At 44.7% G+C, this 22,468-nt stretch overlaps 1 protein-coding gene across 1 annotated transcript in view; it reads left to right on the forward strand.

The window, feature by feature from the left end:
• The window catches only part of GALNT17 (polypeptide N-acetylgalactosaminyltransferase 17), a 117,121-nt gene that overhangs the window by 33,692 nt on the left and 60,961 nt on the right, over positions 1-22,468 (forward strand). Inside the window, exons 2-3 of the mRNA XM_081173015.1 lie at positions 2,541-2,724; positions 20,011-20,177. Of these exons, the coding sequence (XP_081029141.1) occupies positions 2,541-2,724; positions 20,011-20,177 (351 nt within the window). The remainder of the gene's footprint in view (positions 1-2,540; positions 2,725-20,010; positions 20,178-22,468) is intronic.

Consider the following 22,468-nt stretch of genomic DNA (forward strand, 5'->3'; position numbering starts at 1 on the left):
AATTGGCCATTATATCTGCATTCATTTTATCTCAGTGGAACGAACTACCTTGGGAAGGTGGTGAACTCTCCTTTGGGGGTTTTTAAACAGAGCTTGGATGGCCATCTGCCAGAGATGGCATAGCTGTGATTCCTGCATTGCTGGGGTTTGGGGCTAGATAATCCCCGAAGTCCCTTCCAACTCTAGAATCCTATGATTCATTCACTGAAAAGATAGGTATTTACTTGGCAATTCTTCCCTTTCCACGAATTAATCCCTTTTCAGCAAAGCAGTGGGAAGTAGCTAAATCATGATACCAATAATAGATGGGGTGGAGTGGAGGAATCTGATAAAGGTAAGAACATAAGAGGTCCAGCGCCGAGGGCCTTCTGGTGGTTTCCTCACTGTGAGAAGCCAAGTTACAGGGAACCAGGCAGAGGGCCTTCTCGGTAGTGGCACCTGCCCTGTGGAACGCCCTCCCACCAGATGTCAAAAAGAACAACTACTACCAGACTTTTAGAAGACATCTGAAAGCAGCCCTGTTTAGGGAAACTTTTAATGTTTGATGCATTATTGTATTTTAATATTTTGTTGGAAGCTGCCCAGAGTGGCTGGGGAAGCCCAGCCAGATGGGTGGGGTATAAATAAATAATAATAATAATAATAATAATAATAATAATAATAATTATTATTATTATTATTATTATTATTGGAGCCCTGCAGGATCAGGCCAGGGAGCCATCTATCTCAGCATCCTGTGCTCAGAGTGGCTAAGCAGGTGTCTATGCTAAGCTCAAAAGCAGGACCTGAACAGCATACTGCCTCACACAGGGGAGGCATAAACCCAGGGTGGAATTCAACATTACCCCTAAACACTGAAGTTAATAGAAAGGAGTGACTTAGGGTCTACTCTAATAGGGCGATGGGTGATGTATTGAGGCATCATCCAAAATGGGTCCACGTTGTGGTAACATTTTCATAATATTGGGCATGGCAATGTATCGTGAATCACAATGCGTGTGTGTGTGCTATGTAAAAAATTGTGATGTGGGATAAATGATGAAGCTGGCCATCGCTTCTCTCCTGACTTCTACCACCCTTTTTGCTCTGTTCTATAAAACAACAGGTGCAACAATATGTTAAACTGGGTAAGTAAAAGTGTGTCTCCTAATGAGTAGCATTTGCCAGGACATTACCCAGTTCACCTCTCCATAGTTCCATCCTTATTTCAGACATTGTGCTATATCAGTATATCACTGATGCTGAAAACTGGACATTGCTCAGCCTTAGGACTTAATTCAAAACAACCTATAGCCAGATCTTCCATGAATTTGTCTAATCCTCTTTAAAGCCATTCAATTGATGCTTGTCTCCCTCTTGTGAGAGCAAATTCCGTAATTAGAATATGTCCTGCAAGAAGTACTCCTCTTCTGACTTTTCAAGCATTCAGCTTCATTGATTGTCCCCAAGTTCTAGTATTGCTAAGAGTCCCTGTTCCGTTGTGCCACTGCAAAATTAACTTCAGCCCAGACACATGGGCTCAGTCATTCAACAGGGTTCAGGCACTTATGGCTCCGTGGCACATATATAAATCCTCATATTCGGTCAGCAGCTGAATGGAACATTACATAGGTCAAATAATTTTTCCACAGCAGACAGCAAGGCCACTTACACCTTAAGAGGAGCTGGTGTTGCGGGCTCTCATGACCCCTCCATGTGCGCAGAGGCCAGACCTGCATGATTGGGGTAATCCGGTTGGTCAGGGGGTATGGCCTGCCCATTAAAAGCAGGGCACAGCTGGGAGATTTCTCTCTTTTGGCTTCCAGTGCTCCAGAAGGGCAGGGCCCCGACTGACTCCAGCTACAAAAGCTGAGGCTGCTGGAGTTGGGGTACTGTTTGGGGAGTTTCATTGCTGCTGTTGATACTATTTTTTTATGTTTACTTTTAGATCTTATGATGTATGTGGAAATCCCTCAATTTGGTTGTGAGCTTTTTAATGCATTTTATTTATTGTTCATGGCTGCTTTTTGTTATGTTTGTAATTAAAAAGATATAAGTTGTAAGCCACTTTGAGCAGAACTTTACCTATGGAAAGGCAGCATACAAATGATGATGGTGGTGGTGGTGAATCATGTAGGTGTTGGTGGAAGAACTGCAGTGGAACAGAAACAATGTTGTGTGTGACGAATGCAAGGTGGAAAAGAAAATGAAATCTTCTTACATCCCTAGAGAGGGTGTGCCATTTCTTCTTCATTCTTTCAGTTCTTTGTGTTTTTCAAAGCTCAGATTAATTCTGTTGGATATTGTTTTTACCCTAATCACTTGGAAAAGTGAAGTAAATGTGTGTGTGAATCAGGGACAGCTGATCTGGGGAAAGGTGAGGGACAGAAATTACCAGGGGAAGGAGTGGAAATCCCAACACACACACACTTAAAAAAAGATGAAATGTGTTCACAGGCCCAGAAGGTTTAGCAACGCCTGGGTTACATCTTTGATTCTGGGATAAAGAAGCAACGGTTGACTCCCATTTTTGAAAACTGATCCTGTTTCTCTCTCTCCAGGTCTGTCCAAATCACTGGGGCTCATTGAAGGCTATGGTGGCCGTGGGAAAGGTGGGCTTCCTGCCACGCTTTCCCCTGAGGAGGAAGAGAAAGCCAAGGGACCGCATGAGAAATATGGCTACAATTCCTACCTCAGTGAGAAAATATCACTGGACCGTACCATACCAGATTATCGACCAACCAAGTAAGTCCCTCATTTCATACTAGGGACTGATGGATCAGTCCATTTTGCTTCTCTTGGTTTTGTATTTTTCTGATCCCTGATCCAGTTCTCCACATTTTTGTTGCAGTGTGTGTGTGTGTGTGTGTGTGCGCGCGCGCGCGCACGCATGTGCTTGGAAGGGGAAAGAAATCCTCATGAAACAATTATCAGCATTTTGGTGTGAATTTCTCCTATTCAACATGCAATAAATGCTTTGAAGCTGCAACATCAAACCTCAGAATGAATGGTCACGAAACAGACAACATTCTCTCATAATTCTATGAAATGTTAGTCTATTGCCTAATCTCCCTACAAATAGGGAGGGCTGCTGGTGGGCTTCCTTTCTTCTGCCTTTCCAGTCCCAATGCCCCCCAGGGAAGATTTTTAACGTTTAATGCTTTATTGTATTTTTATATATGTTGGAAGCTACCCAGAGTGGCCGGGACAACCCAGTCAGATGGGCAGGGTATAAATAATAAAATTATAATAATCATTATTATGGAATAGGATGCCCTATTTTCTTTGGAGAAAGGTTGGAGGGTATGTGATAGCTCAGTGAGGGAGAATGCGGGAAGACTTAATACAAATACACAGGGCTTTTAGAGAGGGAAGTTTTGGCACAGTCCAGTTGTGTGTGATCGTAATTGTGTGACCAGGCCGCGATAGCCCCAGCCCCCAGGGATCATAAGGAAGTAATAAAGACTCTGACAATGTGTTAGGGAATTAAATTAGGCCACAACTTTATTAAACTTCTGAATGTAGGAAGACTTTGGCTTAGGCCTTGGGTGTTTACCCCCCCCCAGCCCCCCAGCCGGGGGAACTGGGGAACATCAGGGTAAATGAGATATGGGGGTGTACTACGAGACATATGTGTAGCAGGCAGTGCAGCCCATATCCCTGCATGCAAGGTAGTTCACTGACAGCCTTTTGGTGTATGGCCAGTGACACCCATTATATAACCCCTTTGAAGAGGGGACCCTGGAATCGATGCCGTGGACGGGGGGGGGAATCACCACTTCACCCCCCCTCCCATTATAGGGAAGAAAGGGCTAAAGGATTCCACCCAAGGCCATAAACCGCCAAAGTTGTGACAAATTGCTACGGGGAAGACAAAACCTGCCAATGCAGGAAAATTTCTTCCCGGTCCTTCAACAGCAACCAATCAAAGACCGTAGCAGCGTCTGCTAAACAGGAAGAAAAAGTTAACCTGCAAACAAGAAAACATTAAACTAAAGGAGGGGTTGGAGGGTGATCTCCAGAGCTGACTGCCTGGCTATTGTCGGCTCCACCCCCTATATATATAATTGGGACTGGCCCCACCTCCCAGCAATGAAACTTGACTACTGAGGTTGGACGCGAACCTCCAAATAATAACACTGAGAAGCAGGCTGGTCCCCGTTAGCCAGTAAGTTCCCTAGGAACTGTAGCACTATGTGTGATCCCGCAATGTAAAGTGCAGGCATGTACTCTGTTGCTTGGAGTCTCATTCCAAAACATTTGGAAATCCACACAGAAGGCGAGGACATCCACTCCTGATGGCTCTAATGAAGATGAGTGTTGTATTGAAGCTTTACCCAAGTGGGATCATGAGCCCCTATGAAACCCTGAGTGAGGGGATCTATTTATTTATTTTAAACATGGGGGGAGGATGGGTGCATTGCCAACATACTCTAAAAGAGATATGCAATGGTGGAAATGCCCCATTTATGAAACAGAATGAAATGGACCAAAACAAAACACCTGGTAATAAATAACCAAAGTATGCAAGTACAGGCAGGTGAGTTTGAATTAACATCCAGGAGGGAAGCATCCCTCAAACCCCCTGGGCATGTGGAAGCCACAATCCTTTAGAAGACATCTGAAAGCAGCCCTGTATAGGGAAGTTCTTAATGTTTAATGTTTAATGTTTAATGTTTAATGTTTTGTTATGTTATGTTCTTGTGTATGTTGGAAGCCGCCCAGAGTGTCTGGGGCAACCCAGTCAATTGGGTGCGGTACAGATAATAAAAAAATGATGGTGATTGAAGATTTATACAAACTTGCAGCATATGAGCAACTTGCATATAAATGCAGACTTGCCACAGACAAATTCAATGATATTTGGAATCCATTCTTACAAATACTGTAATAGGTTTAGATGTGGTGGAGTACAATAACAACCTTGTAAAATATACCGTTTTGGGCCCCCCCCCACTGCTTTATTTTCCCTTCTGTTTCTCTTACTCTTTTTCTCTCTTTTATTTATGTCTCACATATAATTATGCACTTTTTGAACTTTCAATAAAGATGCTTAAAATCTAAAAATAATAATGATGGCGATGGCGATTCCATGGCTCCCCAGCCAAGGATTTGGGAGTAAAGTCACCCTCCCTGCTGTGTGAGCTTTGGGTACATGAATCCAAAATGTGCACCCAGGCCTTGCTGTCCAAGGTGAGCAATGTAGGCCAAAAAGCACCCCCACAAAGACACCAGCAACCTTGAAGTCTTGGGACTCAAGTGTGAGATTAGTTCCATAATGCCTCAGGTTGCCATTCAATTGCCTTTCCTTTCCAAACTGAATGCCAAACAGACCAAAGACACAGATAATGAATAAGCCAGGAGAACCCTACAGTGTGAAATCAGAAAAAATGGGGAGTTGGGTTCCCTGCACTCAAGACAAATCCCTAGATAACCCCCAGCAATGGTGGCTTGCGAAGGAAGAGAGAGAGAGAGAGAGAGAGAGAACCACTGTAGAGTTATGGGGTGTGTAGAAGCTCAATGAAGAGGAGGGGGTAGAATAGGCATAAATAGCTGCTCAGTCACCCACCTGCCCATATGGTTCCCCACCCCCTCCCCTTGGGAGAGACCAGCACTCAGCTTCTCACAAAGGGGTTCTCACAAAGGGGGAGAAATGGGAAAGCTTGGTCAGGGTCTGAGGTTGCAGCGAAGCCTGGAAGAAAGGTTTGTGTCTTGGTGGTAGAGCATTGCAGGAAGTAGAGCACTGCAAGAAGAAGGTCGCAGAGCCAATCCCCGATATCTCCATGCATTGCTGTGAAAGACTCCCATCTGAAATCCTGGGAAGACCACTGCCGCTCATTGTTGAGCAGGGGTTGGAAGCCTGTGGCCCTCACATCAGTCCTAGCCAGAATAGTCAGTAACTTGGAGTCTGACCACACCTGGATGGTCTCATGTTCTCACCTCAGGCATCAAGAATACATAAGCTAGGTTGGCCAATGGTGCAAGGCAGCTTTCTGGCATCTTCTCACACCACCATTAGTCATTTTTAGGTCTGTTAACCTAACAGCTTGCATGCACTTGGCAGAACTGAATTTTTGCATGCCTTGAATTTTTCAACTGTGCAGATGTTCTTTTGTAATTGCTCTTCTATCCCTCCCACCCACCTTTGGAACTCTAAATGTTGGGAATGGCTTCTCTTTGAAGAAAGCAAGAGAGAGAGAGAGAGAGAGAGAGAGAGAGAGAGAGAGAGAGAGAGAGAGAGAGCGAGAGCGCAAGCCCTGAACTACTTACAAAACCTGTTTCAAGGCTTTGGGCTGTAAAACCAACTTACTTTTGCTCACTGAAATTAATGGGCATGACTAGCATAGGACCATTAATTTCAGTAGGTTTCCTCTGAGTAGAAATTGGATACCGCCTAACCTCCTTCCTCTTGAAGGAGCGAATGCCTCTCCTAAGATGAATGTTATGCTGTACACTTCCCTCACCTGAATGTCATTTTTTAAAAAAGAAAAGTACATTTCCCCCCTTGTCTGCAAGGTATGCTATTTAGTTGAGTAAAACTCACATGATTGATCAACTAAGATTTATTTCCTATGCATGATCATACACCTCTCTCACCACTCAGAAGTACTGTTTCTTGTCTTTACCTTCAGATCTTCTTCCAAGCTCTGGCCCCCTTTAACAGATTTCAACGATAAGCCTCTCCCAGAAAGATTGTTGTGTTAGTCTGTTGCACTAGCAAACAAACAAACAAGGTTTCATTGACCAGAATCCACTTGATTAGATGTATGGTGGGAGAGATAAAAAGAGAGAAAGAGAAATGTTAGCCTTAGGGAAGGGCTGTGGGGATGTTGGGTGCAGCGGTGGAGGAAGGGGGGGTGCGGTGGGTACTGTCTGCCCCGGGTGTCATCACTAAGGGGGTTAGGAAATGCTGGCACTCACCACGGGGCCTGCAGCGTGCCCTAGCCACACATCTCTCCTGGGAAAGACGTAGTGGCTTGGGCGCATGCAGGCTCTGTGCTGCCAAATGGTCCTCCCACTGCCTCTCCCCCAGCTTTAGGGTGGCTGAGTGGGAGGAGGCAGGCAGACTCTGGAGGCCCCGTAGTGTGCTCTACCCCTATGGGTAGCTTGCCTGCCTTCGCCCCGCCCCTATGGGTGGCTCTGGTTGGGTGTGGCATGATTAAAAGCTAAAGGTAAAGGACCCCTGACAGTTAAGTCCGTCACAAATGACTCTGGGGTTGTGGCATTCATCTTGCTTTACTGGCCGAGGGAGCCGACGTTTGTGCGCAGACAGTTTTTCCGGGTCATGTGGCCAGCAGGACTAAGCCGCTTCTGGTGAAACCAGAGCAGCGCACGGAAACGCCATTTACCTTCCTACCGGAGTGGTACCTATTTATCTATTTGCACTTTGATGTGCTTTCGAACCGCTAGGTTGGCAGGAGCTGGGACCAAGCAACGGGAGCTCACCCCATCATGGGGATTCGTACTGCCAACCTTCCGATCGGCAAGTCCTGGGAAAAGAATTGACATCTGGGCTTGTTGCAGCATCTGGTCCCCATGCCTCTGTTATGTGGCGTGTTGCTGCTAGGGGGTGGCTATTAACAAATTAGAGTTTGGTTCAGACCAGTGGTGGTTGCCCTGGGTGCAAAATTGTTAGGGGGAGCAAAATTTCAACACCTAGTGCTGTATTAATACAACTGTAGGCTTCGATTGCTGGGCTCTGTTGAAAATGGCTTCTCCATGCAAATCAGGAAGTGGCCTCTCCAGACAATGGAACAACTCTTCATTTCTTATCTCTGCAGCTGCCCCTCCCAGAGCTACAATTCTTGCATGAAGAGGATTTGATTGTTAAACCACTCTGGAAATTGTAGCTCTGTGAGGCATGATATTGTTTTAAACGTGCAGTGCAGATGGGGTCTAAGATGGAGGAATGATTTGGGAAATGAAAGGGTTACACTCCCTGGCTGAAGATACAATTGTCCACGGCAATTAGACTTGAAAAAACGTACTATTGAGTATGTAGCCTCACCTCTGCTGGAATGAAGCATAATTGCTGGCAGCAGGGAGGAATAAGTGTGGTCAGGGAATGTGTGGGTTTTTGTATATGCATGGCTGTATGTGGTACCCACAACAGTTTCTCAGGTTCTGAAATGTGCTTGCTGCCACCCAAAGCATTTGTGTTCAGTGCCCTCGATATGCTGATGGCACCTAGCTCTGCCACTTTCTCCAGCTTGCCTTATTTACCAGGGGCAGCTCCCTGTATTCTGGGGACTTGGCAAATCTCTGTCCCTATTTTGTCCTTGTTAGAGAGCCATCCTCTCTCTCGTAACACACGTATATCTAAATGCAGGCACGCAGACTCTCTGAACAGCACACAGCCTGGTATTTCACCCCCCTGCGAGTGCCAAATTTATATATCAAAAGGTTAACCTATTTTAGGACGGCCATGCTTTTCTCTTTGACAAGAACAAACATGTTTCTTTTAAAATTAGAAGGCAAGTGGCTGCCAAGATAGTGAGTATAGCAAGCAACTTCAATAGCACTAAATGGTGGGGTAGATGCCCTAGGCAGTGATTGTCAGTACCTGTTCTGATACCCCCCCCCCCATACACACAACTCCCCACAATAGCCAAGCACCCAGAGTGCTTTTTGGCAAAGGAAACAAGAGCCAGACATGTCTGCCAAACTCTGGAGTCGCAAAGCTAAAGTAGAGGGGGGCATTTCTAATTCCCCCCCACTTGCACTTTCATAGCTGTTTCTCCCACGTGCCGGTTTCAGGTAATATGTAGCATGTGTGAACTTAAAGTTAGGAGAGATGTGCACACAGGCACATATCCTCCCATGCTGATCTTATCTCCTGATCATCCTTGATGTTGGGAACCCTAGACAATCCGGGTTCTTGACTGCAGATGGGAATTCTAGACAATCTGGGTTCTTGACTGTTTAGTTGAACACAGAGTCTCCCTGAAGACTCCTTCTTCAAAGAGCAGTGGCAGCGCATAGAGGTTTTGGTCGTGCACCCATGCACCTCTGCTCATTTTGAGACATTTTGCATTATTTTGAATGTCTGAAGAAGACTTGAATGTGCCTATGTGGGAGAACCTAATTCTGTTAAAAAATATGCCACGATATTGCTAGACATGGCTTTTCCTGTTTTCTCCCTCCCTTTCAGAAAGCAAGTTACATGTATATATATTCTTGGGGGGGGGGGGAGAGAATGTGAGTCTTTTGTAGAAGTTAAAAGCGAATGAGGGGTGGGGAGCCTAAATGCTTAACTCATCTTAGCATCTGATTAAAATATATACAAGTCTAAGGAATTCAGCTCAAATGGGTTTCAAATTGCTCTATTAGCAGGGGAAACTGGATAAGCCCCCCTCTGGCTTATTTGAAACTGTGTATTAATCTAATCATAGCTCTGAAAGCATGCATAGACACATAGAAACCACTAGGCAATTTGCAAAACCAACAGATTCAAGGAGGCTGGCAGCCTCCCTTCCTGTTTTGTGATCTGCCATTTTCTTGAATAATAATATCACAAAAACAACCCTGTGTTTTTCTTTTCAGCAAAAGTAGCTTTGACCTTTTCTTCAGTTTAAGGAATCTCAGAAGTGCAAAGTAACCTTGGAAGGAAACATTGCTTGATGTTAGCCCCAGAATCCATTTGCTTCAGGTGCAATACACCTTGTGTTTCATCACTGTAGATTGGATGATAAATACTGTCAGGAGCTGCGGGGATAAGAATCAAGAAAACCAAGGCACATTGTAGTGAAGGCTAGAGTATAATCACGCCACCTTCTTGGGCTTAAAGTTGGCTCACCTCTACAGATCTACAAAAGCTTTCCAGTTCAGGTTGAGAATTTGCCTGGGCAAGGATAGTTGTTCCTGACTGAGACATTCAAAATTAAGAGCATAAAAAAGCCTCCTGGATCACGCCAGTGGACCCTCTAATTCGGCATCTGGTTCTCACAGCAGCCAACCAGATGCCCCTTCTGGAAACCTACAAGAAGGACCCAAGCACAATAGCCCAATTTCCAGCAGCTGTTGTTCCAAAGCATTGCTGTCTCCAACTGAGGAGGCAGAGCATGGTCACCAGGGCTAGTGGCCAAAATGTTCTTGGCTCAACCTTCTGGTTTTGATGATGAGCAATTTCCCCTACATCAATGCATGCTTGTGTATTGTTTTCACTCATATGTGCATTTATATACATAATGTATAATATGGTTGGAAAACTGCATAGCAAAAGCCAGAAATACAGATTTAGAAGGTTCACATGTTGCTTCAGAAATTGTGGATTAAGTAGATTTGCATTTAAATGCAAACGGAATGAAACATCTCCTCATCCCTGCTTTTCCAGGTCCCAGATCACTACCTCCCTGCCAGGCTCTGCTGATTCCTTGAGGAGCAGAAGGCTCAGAAATTAGTACTCCTCCTCTACTCTGAGAAGTCCCTCTCAGCGCATAGTCTGTGCTGCCAGACTGACCTTGTATCCCTGGCTTTCAGTGGCTAGTGGGTAAAAGGTAAAGGGTAACGGGACCCCTGACCATTAGGTCCAGTCGTGGCCGACTCTGGGGTTGTGGCACTCATCTCGCTTTATTGGCCAAGGGAGCCGGCATACAGTTTCCGGGTCATGTGGTCAGCATGACTAAGCTGCTTCTGGCGAACCAGAGCAGTGCACGGAAACGCCGTTTACCTTCCCGCTGGAGCGGTACCTATTTATCTACTTGCACTTTGATGTGCTTTCGAACTGCTAGGTTGGCAGGAGCAGGGACCGAACAACGGGGGTTCACCCCATTGCGGGGATTCGAACCGCCGACCTTTGGATCTGCAAGTCCTAGGCTCTGTGGTTTAACCCACAGTGCCACCCATGTCCCGGCTAATGGGTAGGGCTGGGCAATATATTGATATATTGTCCAAAACTGGTTTAGAATCCTTACCAGGGCCGTCTTAAGCATATCTGGCACCGTGGTGCAAAGATTCATCTGGCACCCCACCCCACCCATTTCCCAGAGTTGTCGACCTTTTCTCAAGCCTCTGTGGGGATTGCTCTCCTTCCAAGGAGGCTTGGGAGGCAAGCTGGACGCCAGCCAGCCATATGGTTGACGGGGCACAGGTGGCGGGCATGCAGGAGGGAAAGGGGAGGCCACGAGCAAAGCCGCGCAGCTCCCTGGCAGGCTGGCGCAATGCGCCAGTAAACCCAATGGGAAAGATGGCTCTGGTCCTTACCATGAAATCAGTTTCATAATTTTTGACCAGGCAACATATTGCAAATCGTGATGATGGTGGTGTGTGTGTGTGTGTGTGTGTGTGTTTGCATGCAGTGTGGGAAAAACCATGAAGCCAGCCAACGCTTCTCTCGATTCCTGCAGTCCCTGCCGGTTCAGCCCTGCCCTGGCTCCTCCAGGGGGCAGCGAATCACAATAGCAGGCACCGGCAAAAAATCACAATGCAGGAAGAACCGTGAAGCCAGCCCAATGCCTTTAACTGGTTATATATCACAATGTTGAAAGCCAGCTATCGCCAGTGGTACATCAGAGGGGCGCTGTTTCTCTAGATAATGGGCATCAGAGATTTTATTTGGGGATCTTGGGCTCAGGAACTGCTGAGCTGCTGGCCTTGGCCTGTGGTAGTCCTGTGTTGACCTCTGGTGCTGCTGGGTGATGATGGATCTGGCTGCTCCTTCCTCCTTGGAGCCTGGGCTCCTGTTGTTGATTGTGATCCTGCTAACTGCCGCTTGAAGGGCAACTTATGGCTTTGCTCAGATGCAGCTCTGAGTTGCTTTCCCAGTGTGGCGTAGTGGTTAAGAGCGGTAGACTTGTAATCTGGTGAACCGGGTTCACATCTTCGCTCCTCCACATGCAGCTGCTGGGTGACCTTGGGCTGGTCACACTTCTCTGAAGTCTCTCAGCCCCACTCACCTCACAGAGTGTTTGCTTTTTTAAAAAATAAATAAATAGATTTTTATTAAGATTTTAAAGGTTACAAAAGATAATAAAAAAACAAAGAGAAAAACAAACAAAAAATAAATAAATATACAGGAAAAAAACCATCAAAAAAATTAGAAAGAATAAAAGAAATAAAAAAACTCATCAAACCTTTAACTCACTTGCTTACATTCACCTATTTCCTTGACTTCCTCACGCCTCCCATTTTTGTATTCTAATTCAATTAGATGTTCCAGCAAATCCTTGCAACTTGGTTTTTATCCTACTAATTTATCTTAACTTACTATAATTCCCCTCTTTATATTCTAATTCACCACTTTTCCTTCCTTTAATCTTATTTCCAGTAATACTTATAATCTATACTTATCCTAAAAACATTTCCCCTAAGGTCAAAAAAAGATTCAATTCCACGATTCCCCCATTTCTCTTTAAAAAGAAAAAAAGAAAAAAGAAAAAAGAAACCAGACAAATTATATACACTTTAAATTCCCAATTTTTCCACCAGATCCCCATCCCGGTTTTGGCCCCTAGCAATAGTTCCATCAATCTCCAAAAACCTCAACCCGGAGATCTCAAGTCCGAGGCTCTTAAGTCTCTTTCGAACCTCCTCTGCTGGTCTTTTTGATAGTCTTTGATGTTAAAAGCCAAATCTCGAAGCACTCCATCCCAACAGTAATCATATTCCTTCCTGCCAAACTTCCATAATTAAGGATAGGGCCTATAAAATATTCCAAATCTTGCTTCACACTCTTTTCAAATCCAAAGACCCCCAAATCTCCGACCTCTACCTGGCTCAGATTTATATCCCAGAGTTCATTTGCTCTCCACACAGGGAGATCTCTCCATCCTTCATTCTCGAGGCTAAGCCAGGCTTCCATCTCCAAAAATTTGCTTCTCCTAATTGCCATCATGTAAGGCCTCCAGTTGTAGTCCACCATTTGTCTCTGTAGGGCCACGACTCCCCCTTTCATCACTTCAGTCACGACAAGATTCTCCTTTTCAGGTTTTTCAATTTGTTCAATTGGCCGAGGTTCCCATACCGAGTTCTTGTCCACTTCTTCACCAATGCCCATTTTTATTCCCAATATTGCTACATTCGTAGCCATAACATTTATCTGATCATGCAGCTTTCCCAAGAGATAAAATGTCCTGTTCAGCTCGCACTCAATTTCCTTCCCGACTGCCATCCTTACACAGTCCAAGGTCAAAAACTAGTTTCTCAGGGCTTTATCTTTAAAAACAATTTCCCAGCTGGTTCCTTGTAACAGTATTCCAAAACTCCCTCTAGAGGGATTCAAGTTTCCTTTCCCTCCTTCCTACACAGACCCAAAGGTCCCATATGTTAAATTGAAACAGTTCCTTGATTCCTTTTAAACGTAGAGTTGTAACCAAAACGGGCAATAGAAACAAAGTCCTTCTTTTGTATCTTGTCAGCAGACTTAACAGCTGTCAAATTTCTCTATTCACCATCAGCGGGCTCTCACAGACCACTCCCGGGTTTGGGGAAGTGGCACTTCAATTCCCAAATTTTAAACCTTCTTCTGCAGGGTCCCCTGCTTTCACAAAAAGTATTGATGGTAGTTTCAATCCATGGAATTTAAATCCTTTACATAAAATTCTCCATGACCTTAGTTAACAGGTTCTTTGCTTCGGTTTATTTACAGAAAGGGGAGGCGGACTTCCTGTTTGAGCCTTCCCCGATCAGTACCAATTTTTTTTTTTTAAAAAAACTTTAAATACTTTAGAGTCCAATTTCCGTTTACTCACGGGTTATTGTTTGAAATCCAATTGTCCACAAGAAAAAGTCAGCGCTCTCTGGCAACAGCTACGTGGCTTCACTCCATAGAAATGGCGGTTGATTCAAAACACCGCGCCACTCACCCCACATCACTTCGGAAGCCGCGAAAAGGGGTTTCCCTGTGGTTAGGGGGGGCGCTCCTGGTGTCAGCCGAATCCCACGTTCCCAGGCTTCATCCGCCTGGGATTTTTAAAGGGTCTCCGCCTTCGCCACGGCAGCACGACCCGAATTCCACAGAGCGGGTTCCTCTCAGTCAGAGGAACACCGCCATTGCCGATGGCGCTAACCCGGAAGTCACCTCACAGAGTGTTTGTTGTGGGGGAGGAAGGGAAAGGAGAATGTTAGCCGCTTTGAGGCTCCTTTGGGTAATGATAAAGAGGGATATCAAATCCAAACTCTTCTCTTCTATGGTTAGTGGCAAGGGTTGTGTGTGTATGTGTGTGTGCATGTTACGAACCAAATGTGGTAATCAGGGGTAAAAATTAGCGGTTAAAAAAATGGGGGTGGAATTAATCATGTTGTTTGTATGTACAGTGGTACTTCGGGTTACATATGCTTCAGGTTACACACTCCACTAACCCAGAAATAGTGCTTCAGGTTAAGAACTTTGCTTCAGGAGGAGAACAGAAATTGTGCTCCGGTGGTGCAGCGGCAGCAGGAGCCCCCATTAGCTAAAGTGGTGCTTCAGGTTAAGAACAGTTTCAGGTTAAGTACAGACCTCCGGAACGAATTAAGTACTTAACCCGAGGTACCACTGTACTTGATTAAGCACTTAAATGACAGGCAGTAACAAGGACAGCATGTTCAGAATTTATTATATAAGAATAGATTTCGCTCAGCTTCCATACTTAAAAGAAGCAGCACAAAACACCTTCTTTTTGAATGAACCTCCTTTTCTTCACCATTCTTTTCATAGCATGCCCTTAAAGTACTCCCTTTTGTGTGCCTGGTAGTTATTAAACTAAGGCAGACTCATAAATGAATCTTGGCTGTACAGGTATAGTAGATCTACTGACTCCTCTCCTAAGGAGGAAAGTGTATGTTGTGTGTGTTCTACTTTTTCTTTTTTCTTTTTTCCTTTTTTTGCAGGGGATGTCTGATGGGGAAATTGTACAGTTGGAAAATGTTCTTTAAAAAAAAACAAAACCCTGCATGATTGGGTGCAAATAAATAGATCCCATCCCCTGCACACCTTGTTGTGTTGCCTTGTCTCTTCTGGCGTTCGAGGCAAGAATATAGCTATATAAGTTTGATTACCCAGATTCAACAAGAATGCAGAATTTTGGAAGCAATAGACTCTCTCACTCTCTGATTCTCTCCCACTCCTTCCTGCAAATACAATACTTCTTTGTTTGGGTATCTTCCTTTGAACTTTGCCATAGAGTTTTCTTAATGGATCTGAAGGTTGATTGTGAATTCTTCCCGCGTGTGGGAGGTAACAATGAGAGTGTGTTAAGGTATGAATAGAAAACGCGGTTCTGCAAATCCCACGCTGCAGAAGACAATTTTAAAAAAGGAATGTGCTATAAAAAAAGAGTTTCAACCAAGCAAAAAAATTTAACCTGTCCTCTTGACAACATATCAAATAATTTTCCATACAAAAGGAGAGAGAAAGAGAAAGCTGTTGATTCCTTCCATTTTTTCCCCATTAATCTCCCACCCCATATTTGGGCCCAATTGAGATATCATTTCAGTGGGACCTGTAGCAAAATATTGCACTCTTGGCCAGAGTGCTCATTTTCTCCTCGCAGATTTCCATCCCCTCATCTCACATTAACTTGGCATTTACTGGCCACCGGGCATGCTCAGTCCTCATTAGACTCTGTCTCCCCTCCCTAAAATCTTTTTAATACTGCAAACCCTAGGGCATGGGTAGGCAAACTAAGGCCTGGGGACCAGATCTGGCCCAATCGCCTTCTAAATCTGGCCCACGGATGGTCCAGGAATCAGCGTGTTTTTATATGAGTAGAATGTGTCCTTTTACAGTGGTACCTCGGGTTACATACGCTTCAGGTTACAGACTCCACTAACCCAGAAATAGTACCTCGAGTTAAGAACTTTGCTTCAGGATGAGAACAGAAATCATGCTCCGGCGGCATGGCAGCAGCAGGAGGCCCCATTAGCTAAAGTGGTGCTTCAGGTTAAGTACAGTTTCAGGTTAAGAACGGACCTCCGGAACGAATTAAGTACTTAACCTGAGGTACCACTGTATTTTAAATCCATCTCTGGGTTATTTGTGGGGCCTGCCCGGTGTTTTTACATTAGTAGAATGTGTGCTTTTATTTAAAATGCATCTCTGGGTTCTTTGTGGGGCATAGGAATTCATTCATTATTATTTTTTCAAAATATAGTCTGGCCCACCACAAGGTCTGAGGGGCAGTGGACCGGCCCCCTGCTGAAAACGTTTGCTGACCCCTGCCCTAGAGTTATCCTGAACCTTCTGATCCATAAGAACATAATAAAAGTCTTAGTAGATCAGGTCAAAGCTCTATCTACTCCAACACAAGAAGAGCCAAGAATCCCTACCTCTTGTGTGTGGTGTTGAGCATGTACTGGGATGTTAGTGGTGGGGCTTGCCAATTTCCACCCACCCACCCATGTTGAGCCTTCATGCATTTGCCCTGAATGCATGAATAGGCCTGAAGAGAGCCTACAATATATGTGCAGATACCTGTAGGCAGCTCTGGACTGAGAGTCAAAATGGCACAGGGAAAACCCCACCCTGAATGGGAAAGTCTTTTCTTCCTACTCAGGGGGAGCCAATATTTGCACTTCCCTGATTCTCACAATGCAGTTCTCCAACCAGCTGAAGTGCACGCAAAAAATCATATATTTGGGTGGGCAAAAAAGTGCGTACCTTAATGAGAATAGAATGAAAAATGCGTATGGAAAGTTATTTGCAAAAATATGCAGGTTAGTCCAAACTGTGTACAAAAATGGGTATGTTTAGGGGGGGAAATCCCTGCTAGAATGCTGATGAATTTTCATGAGGGGTGTTTTGGGGCAGGGAGGGAATTGTAAGTTGCCGCAAAACTGGAGCACTGAATTTAAGATTGAGAAAATGAGGAGCCGAGAGAAATTGAAACGGCCATATTCATCTGTCCTTACATGTAACGTAACTCTGGCACTGCTTCTGTTGCTGCCAACTCTGTCAAAGGATTTCATCATCAAGTCTTTGGGGAGAGGCACATCTTTGTTCAGAGGAAAGATTTCTTACCTGGTGCTTCATAAATTACACATAAACTGACTTCCTATGGATATCTTCCTTTTGAAAGGTGGCAGGCGTAAAGGAACGAGCAAAGCACAAAGGAAAATAAGCATCTAAATCAAAGCATGTCGTTCAGCTTAGGGAAGCTGGGAAAGGGACGTCTCATAAATATAACTCTGAAGTTTCTCTCTCTCTTAACGACTTCTCAGATGCTCCACGTAATTATGCACAGCTCAGTTAATTTTCTGGTTGATCTCGGTGTTTGTGTGGAAGAAAATTAATCAAGCATCCTTCAACTCAGCCGCTTTAATCGAGGCAATAACTAACACTCTGGGTATGAATGGATATTTGAAAGAGGGTTGTTTTCATCTGGAAATCAAAAGCAACTCGACAAATAGCTCTTTATTATGAAGAGTAAGTGGTGGTGGACAAAAGCTGCATTGCATTTCTGGATGATTTGAAGTTATTTTGGGCTTGCCTCTCACCGCTAACACCTTGTGGCAATTGGTGGTGTGCATTGTTATTTTTATTTACTAGAAATCTTTCCAATTTACAAATGCCTTGCTTCATAAACGGGAGACCTTTGCTATGCAACATATGCACTCTTTGGCAGAGCTGTGGCCAGAGGTGCCAAGCTGTGCCCAAGGCCCATTGTGCACCGTGCACATGTGATGTCATGCACATGACATCACATCGTTGGGAGGAGGCCGAGTGTGGAGCCCAGTGCAGCGAGTCTTCAATGGCAGGTGGTTCCTCCTTTTGTGTACTCAGGAGGAACTGGCCACTGAAGCCACACTGTGCTTGGCTCTGCTCTCACCTTGGAGACCACAAAGATGAAAGAGGAAGTGGGAAAGAGTGTCATTTTTCTAAGTTCCTCCTTCAGCTCTCTGTACTTTTCCAGAGAGAGAAAGGAAGCTATCCTCTAAATCTCATTAGCAAGGGGGAGGTGAGTTGGGGGCTCAGTGGATTCGTGGGGAAGACCTCAAAGGGGCCATTGTGCCCCTTTTGTACAAGCCCCCCGATGCTGATTGGAATGGGTTCTCCAGACCTGTGTGTGAAGAATTAATCCACATTACATTGGGATCTCCAAGCAATGTTCTGGTGCTCTGATCTCATTAAGCCAACTATATAGGAAGCATCCCTGACCACTTGAATATGGGAATTTTCTACCACACCAATTTGCTTGCAAACAAGGATGGTAGTATACCTCTCTGTTAAAATGGCAAGCACTTAAAAGAATTCTTAACATGAGCTCTGAAGCTATTCCAGGCAAAACACTCTCATCCTTCTGTCTCCTATATTCTAATATGGTACCAGAAATCTCTGTGGGATGCAAAGTGGAGGCATTAAGGAAATTTATTAACTTGCTAAAACTGAGTTGCCTTTGCTGCTGCTAGTAGCTAGGCCTGCTCCATGAAAGTTTGGCATAGTTCAGGTGTCTTTCCATCAATATAACAGTATTCAAAGGAGGTCCAATCCAGGCATGCTGTTTATCTCCATAACCAGGAAGGCCATTTGCCTGCTTAGGTCTTTAATCCCACAAGTCATAGAGGCACATAGAACTGTTGGGGAGAAGCCCCAGAGGTGCTTTACTTCAGAAAGCACAGCAACGCTTGCCATAATTCAAAAGCCAAATGTTGAAATATGTTTATGGGCACTTAGTTTACTGCATAAGTGGAAAAAGTGGAGTTGCCTGAGAGATGTATTGCTGCAGTGGTGTTACATACGATAAAACCTACCAGGTATCCCCTCCCCCAACATTCTCCTTAGTCCCCATTTTTGTCGTTAGAGGTCAATAGTTACACCCTAGTGGATATCGTAGAGTTGGAAGGGACACCAAGGGTCATCTAATCCAACCCCCTGCAATGCAGGAATCTCAGCTACAGCATCCGTGACAGATGGCCATCCAACCTCTGCTTAGAAACCTCCATGGAAGGAGAGCCCACAACCTCCGGAGGGAGTCTGTTCCACTGTCAAACAGCTCTTAGTGTCATGTAGGATTCTAAATCTATACAGTTTGCTGCATGCAGTATCTGTGCATCCCATCTGCTGCTACTTAACAGGGTCAGTTCCTGTTCCCTGGTATCTATCTGTGAGTTGCTAGACTTGTCCTCCTTCAGAGTTCAGTCAAAGTTAAATCTCAGGGTGAAAAGTGAACTCATTGAACTAGTTTTAGATGTCATGCTAAGCCATAGTTTAGTGGTAGAAGGATGGGCAGCATTGAAGCTCATGTACTCTCCTTTCATCCACTGCAGTCCTGAGGAGGAGATGGAAGGTTTCTGCTTCTCTTTTATGCTTGATGTACTTTAGCATGTTGTAGGAACATAAATGATGGTTCATTATCCCTACGGTTAATGGAAACAAGCCAGCTTTGTCAACAACAGTGTCTCTCCCCAAGTCTTCTACATCCGGTTCATCTCCCAGACATCTTCCACCAGCAAGCCCTGCTTGACTGTTGGACCTGATCCTGCAACCATGTAGGAGGGAAGCCCAGGAGGTCTTTCCCAGGATACTTGAGGAATTGGATTTCAGCTATGATTTTAGACAGGAACTGACTTGATTAGTATCTCTCAGACTAATGTGCAGATTGGAACCCAGTTTCTCCTCTGGCTTTTGCCCTCCCCAAATGTTCTGATGCAGTTTCTCTGCTCAAATGTGTAATTTGCAAGAAAATAGGTTTGGAAAATATGTATTTAAATGCAAATTTCTACGTGGATTAAAAAACCAACAACAGATTGGCTCAAAATTGGGACAGACTTATGAAAAAACACACAGGCAAAAGTGACATGGAAACAAACTGGCCGATTCATTCATCCCTGGTTCCATGCAATAACAGTTCTTTTGGATGTTCTGCTTCTGATGGTTATAGAAAGTATTCTAAGGGTTGATCTACACACAGGAAAAAACCACTATAAATAAGTCAGAAATTAAATTGTTATAACAAAAGGTTATGGATCACCTCGTTTTTTTTGTTGGTTTTTTTTGCTCCCCAGCACTATCTGGTGTTGCATGTTTATAACGCATTCAGAACACTGTTTTTTGACTAATGTAGCTAAGTCCTAAGTCTTTGGCTAACTTTGCTTTGCTCCCTCTCTGTCTTACAGGTGTAAAGAGCTGAAATACCCAAAGGACCTCCCACAGATTTCTATTATTTTTATCTTCGTGAACGAGGCCTTGTCGGTCATCCTGCGTTCAGTGCACAGTGCAGTGAATCACACACCTGCTCACCTGCTGAAGGAGATAATTCTCGTAGATGACAACAGTGACGAAGGTGAGTGAGCTCATCCCTTTGGAGGACAACGCGTGCAGGCCATTCTCAAAGCAGTCACCCTTTGCCCTAATGGACCAACCTCCAGTGGATGCTCACTTGGACTCCAGAGCTACCTGGAAGTTGTGCAACTGTCCGCTGCCTTTCATAGCATCTTGGCACTCCCTTGTGCTCAAACCACACTTCTTAATTTTGTCCTCTTATCTCCTTGCCTCATGAATCATTCAGGATTGGCTATGCAGAAACCCACTAGGAAGCACCTAGTTAAGGGAGGGGACATCCTTCCTAGGAGTAGAAGGGTGCATTAGGGACAGGGGATGAGAAGGGTAAATTTGATATGTTCCTTCCTTACATATATATCTGCCCTCCTCACCACACCTGGTGCCACAGTTGCTATTAATAAAAAGTAGACCAGGGATCAGCAAACTTTTTCAGTGGGGGGTCGGTCCACTGTCCCTCAGACCTTGTGGGGGGGCGGACTATATTTTGGGGGAAAATAATGAACGAATTCCTATGCCCCACAAATAACCCAGAGATGCATTTTAAATACAGTGGTACCTCGGGTTACATACACTCCAGGTTACATACGCTTCAGGTTACAGAGTCCAGAAATAGTACCTCAGGTTAAGAACTTTACTTCAGGATGAGAACAGAAATTGTGCTCTGGTGGCGTGGCAGCAGCAGGAAGCCCCATTAGCTAAAGTGGTGCTTCAGGTTAAGAACAGCTTCAGGTTCAGAACGGACCTCCAGAATGAATTAGGTACTTAACCTGAGGTACCACTGTAAAAGGACACGTTCTACTCATGTAAAAACACGCTGATTCCTGGACTGTCCGTGGGCCGGATTTAGAAGGCGATTGGGCCGCATCCAGCCCCCGGGCCTTAGCTTGCCTACCCATGATCTGTGGATCATTCGGTTGCATGGGGAATTCTAGATAGGGCATCTTTCCAAATACAGTGAAATGCTTGTGTTAGGGCATTTGAACTGAAAACCGTCAACCAAAGTTGTTCAGCTAGAAAGGGTGACCTTGATGGGGTGGTTTTGGGAATTTCATACCCAGCAGTGGTGGTTGGGGGTCCATTGGGAGGCAGGGAGTTCAAACAGTGCGTGGAACCAGAGCGAAGGACAAATAAGAGCCAACCAAGGCCCCATCTGCACTATACATTTAAAGCAGTTTTGCACCACTGTAAACAGTCCTAGCTTCTATGCTGAAATGTCAAAAATGGCCGGAAGAGCCAGAAATCAGGAAGACCAAAATTTTAACAAGGAATGGGGAGAATTTGTGCTTATCTTAAAGACCACTGTAAACAGTTAAAATCGTTAGTAGGATTGGAATATCACTTGTAGTTTAAGGTTGAATTATGGACGTAATGGAAGAGGTAAAGGATATGGATCATCATAAAAGATGCAAGAGGAATTGATTAATAATAGGATCCACAAAAGGGAGGGTGGAAGTCCAGGAGATTCCTTGGAATATTGTTTTTATTATTTATATTTGATATATCTCTGTAAAATTTTAATTTGAAAAACCAAATAAATACATTTTCCAAAATTAAAAAAAGCAGTCCTAGTTTTCCCCAAAGAATCCTGGGAACTGTAGTTTGGGCTCTCTATTATTCGTTTACATTACATTCACCAGCCTCTTAATGAATGTAACCCCAACTGATGCAATGTAGCATCAATTCTCTGAGTAAGCTTAGGCAAATATATATTGCCTCATTGTTGAAAGCTTTAAACAGTTGTGGCTCTCCCTCCCAAAGTATCATGGGAACTATAGTTTAAGGATGCTGTTAGGAGACCCTTATTCCCCTCAGAGAGCTACAGTTTCTAGACTGCTTTAACAATCCATCCATCTGCATGGGGAATCTGGGAATTGTAACTCTGTGAGGGGAATAGGTTGCCCCCTAACAACTTTCAGCCCCTTAACTAACTACAGTTCCCATAATTCTTTGGGAGGGGCAGCCATGGTGGTTTAAAGTGGTATAGGTAAAGGGTAAAGGGACCCCTGACCATTAGGTCCAGTCGTGACCAACTCTGCTGTTGTGGTGCTCATCTCGCTTTATTGGCCAAGGGAGCTGGCGTACAGCTTCTGGGTCATGTGGCCAGCATGACTAAGCCACTTCTGGTGAACCAGAGCAGCGCACGGAAACGCTGTTTACCTTACCGCCGGAGCGGTACCTATTTATCTACTTGCACTTTGACGTGCTTTCGAACTTCTAGGTTGGCAGGAGCAGGGACTGAGCAACGGGAGCTCCCCCCTTGGGGGGATTCGAACCGCCGACCTTCTGATCAGC

Source organism: Podarcis bocagei (genome assembly GCF_964188305.1).
Source record: "Podarcis bocagei genome assembly, chromosome: 15".
NCBI classification, from domain to species: Eukaryota; Metazoa; Chordata; class Lepidosauria; order Squamata; family Lacertidae; genus Podarcis; species Podarcis bocagei.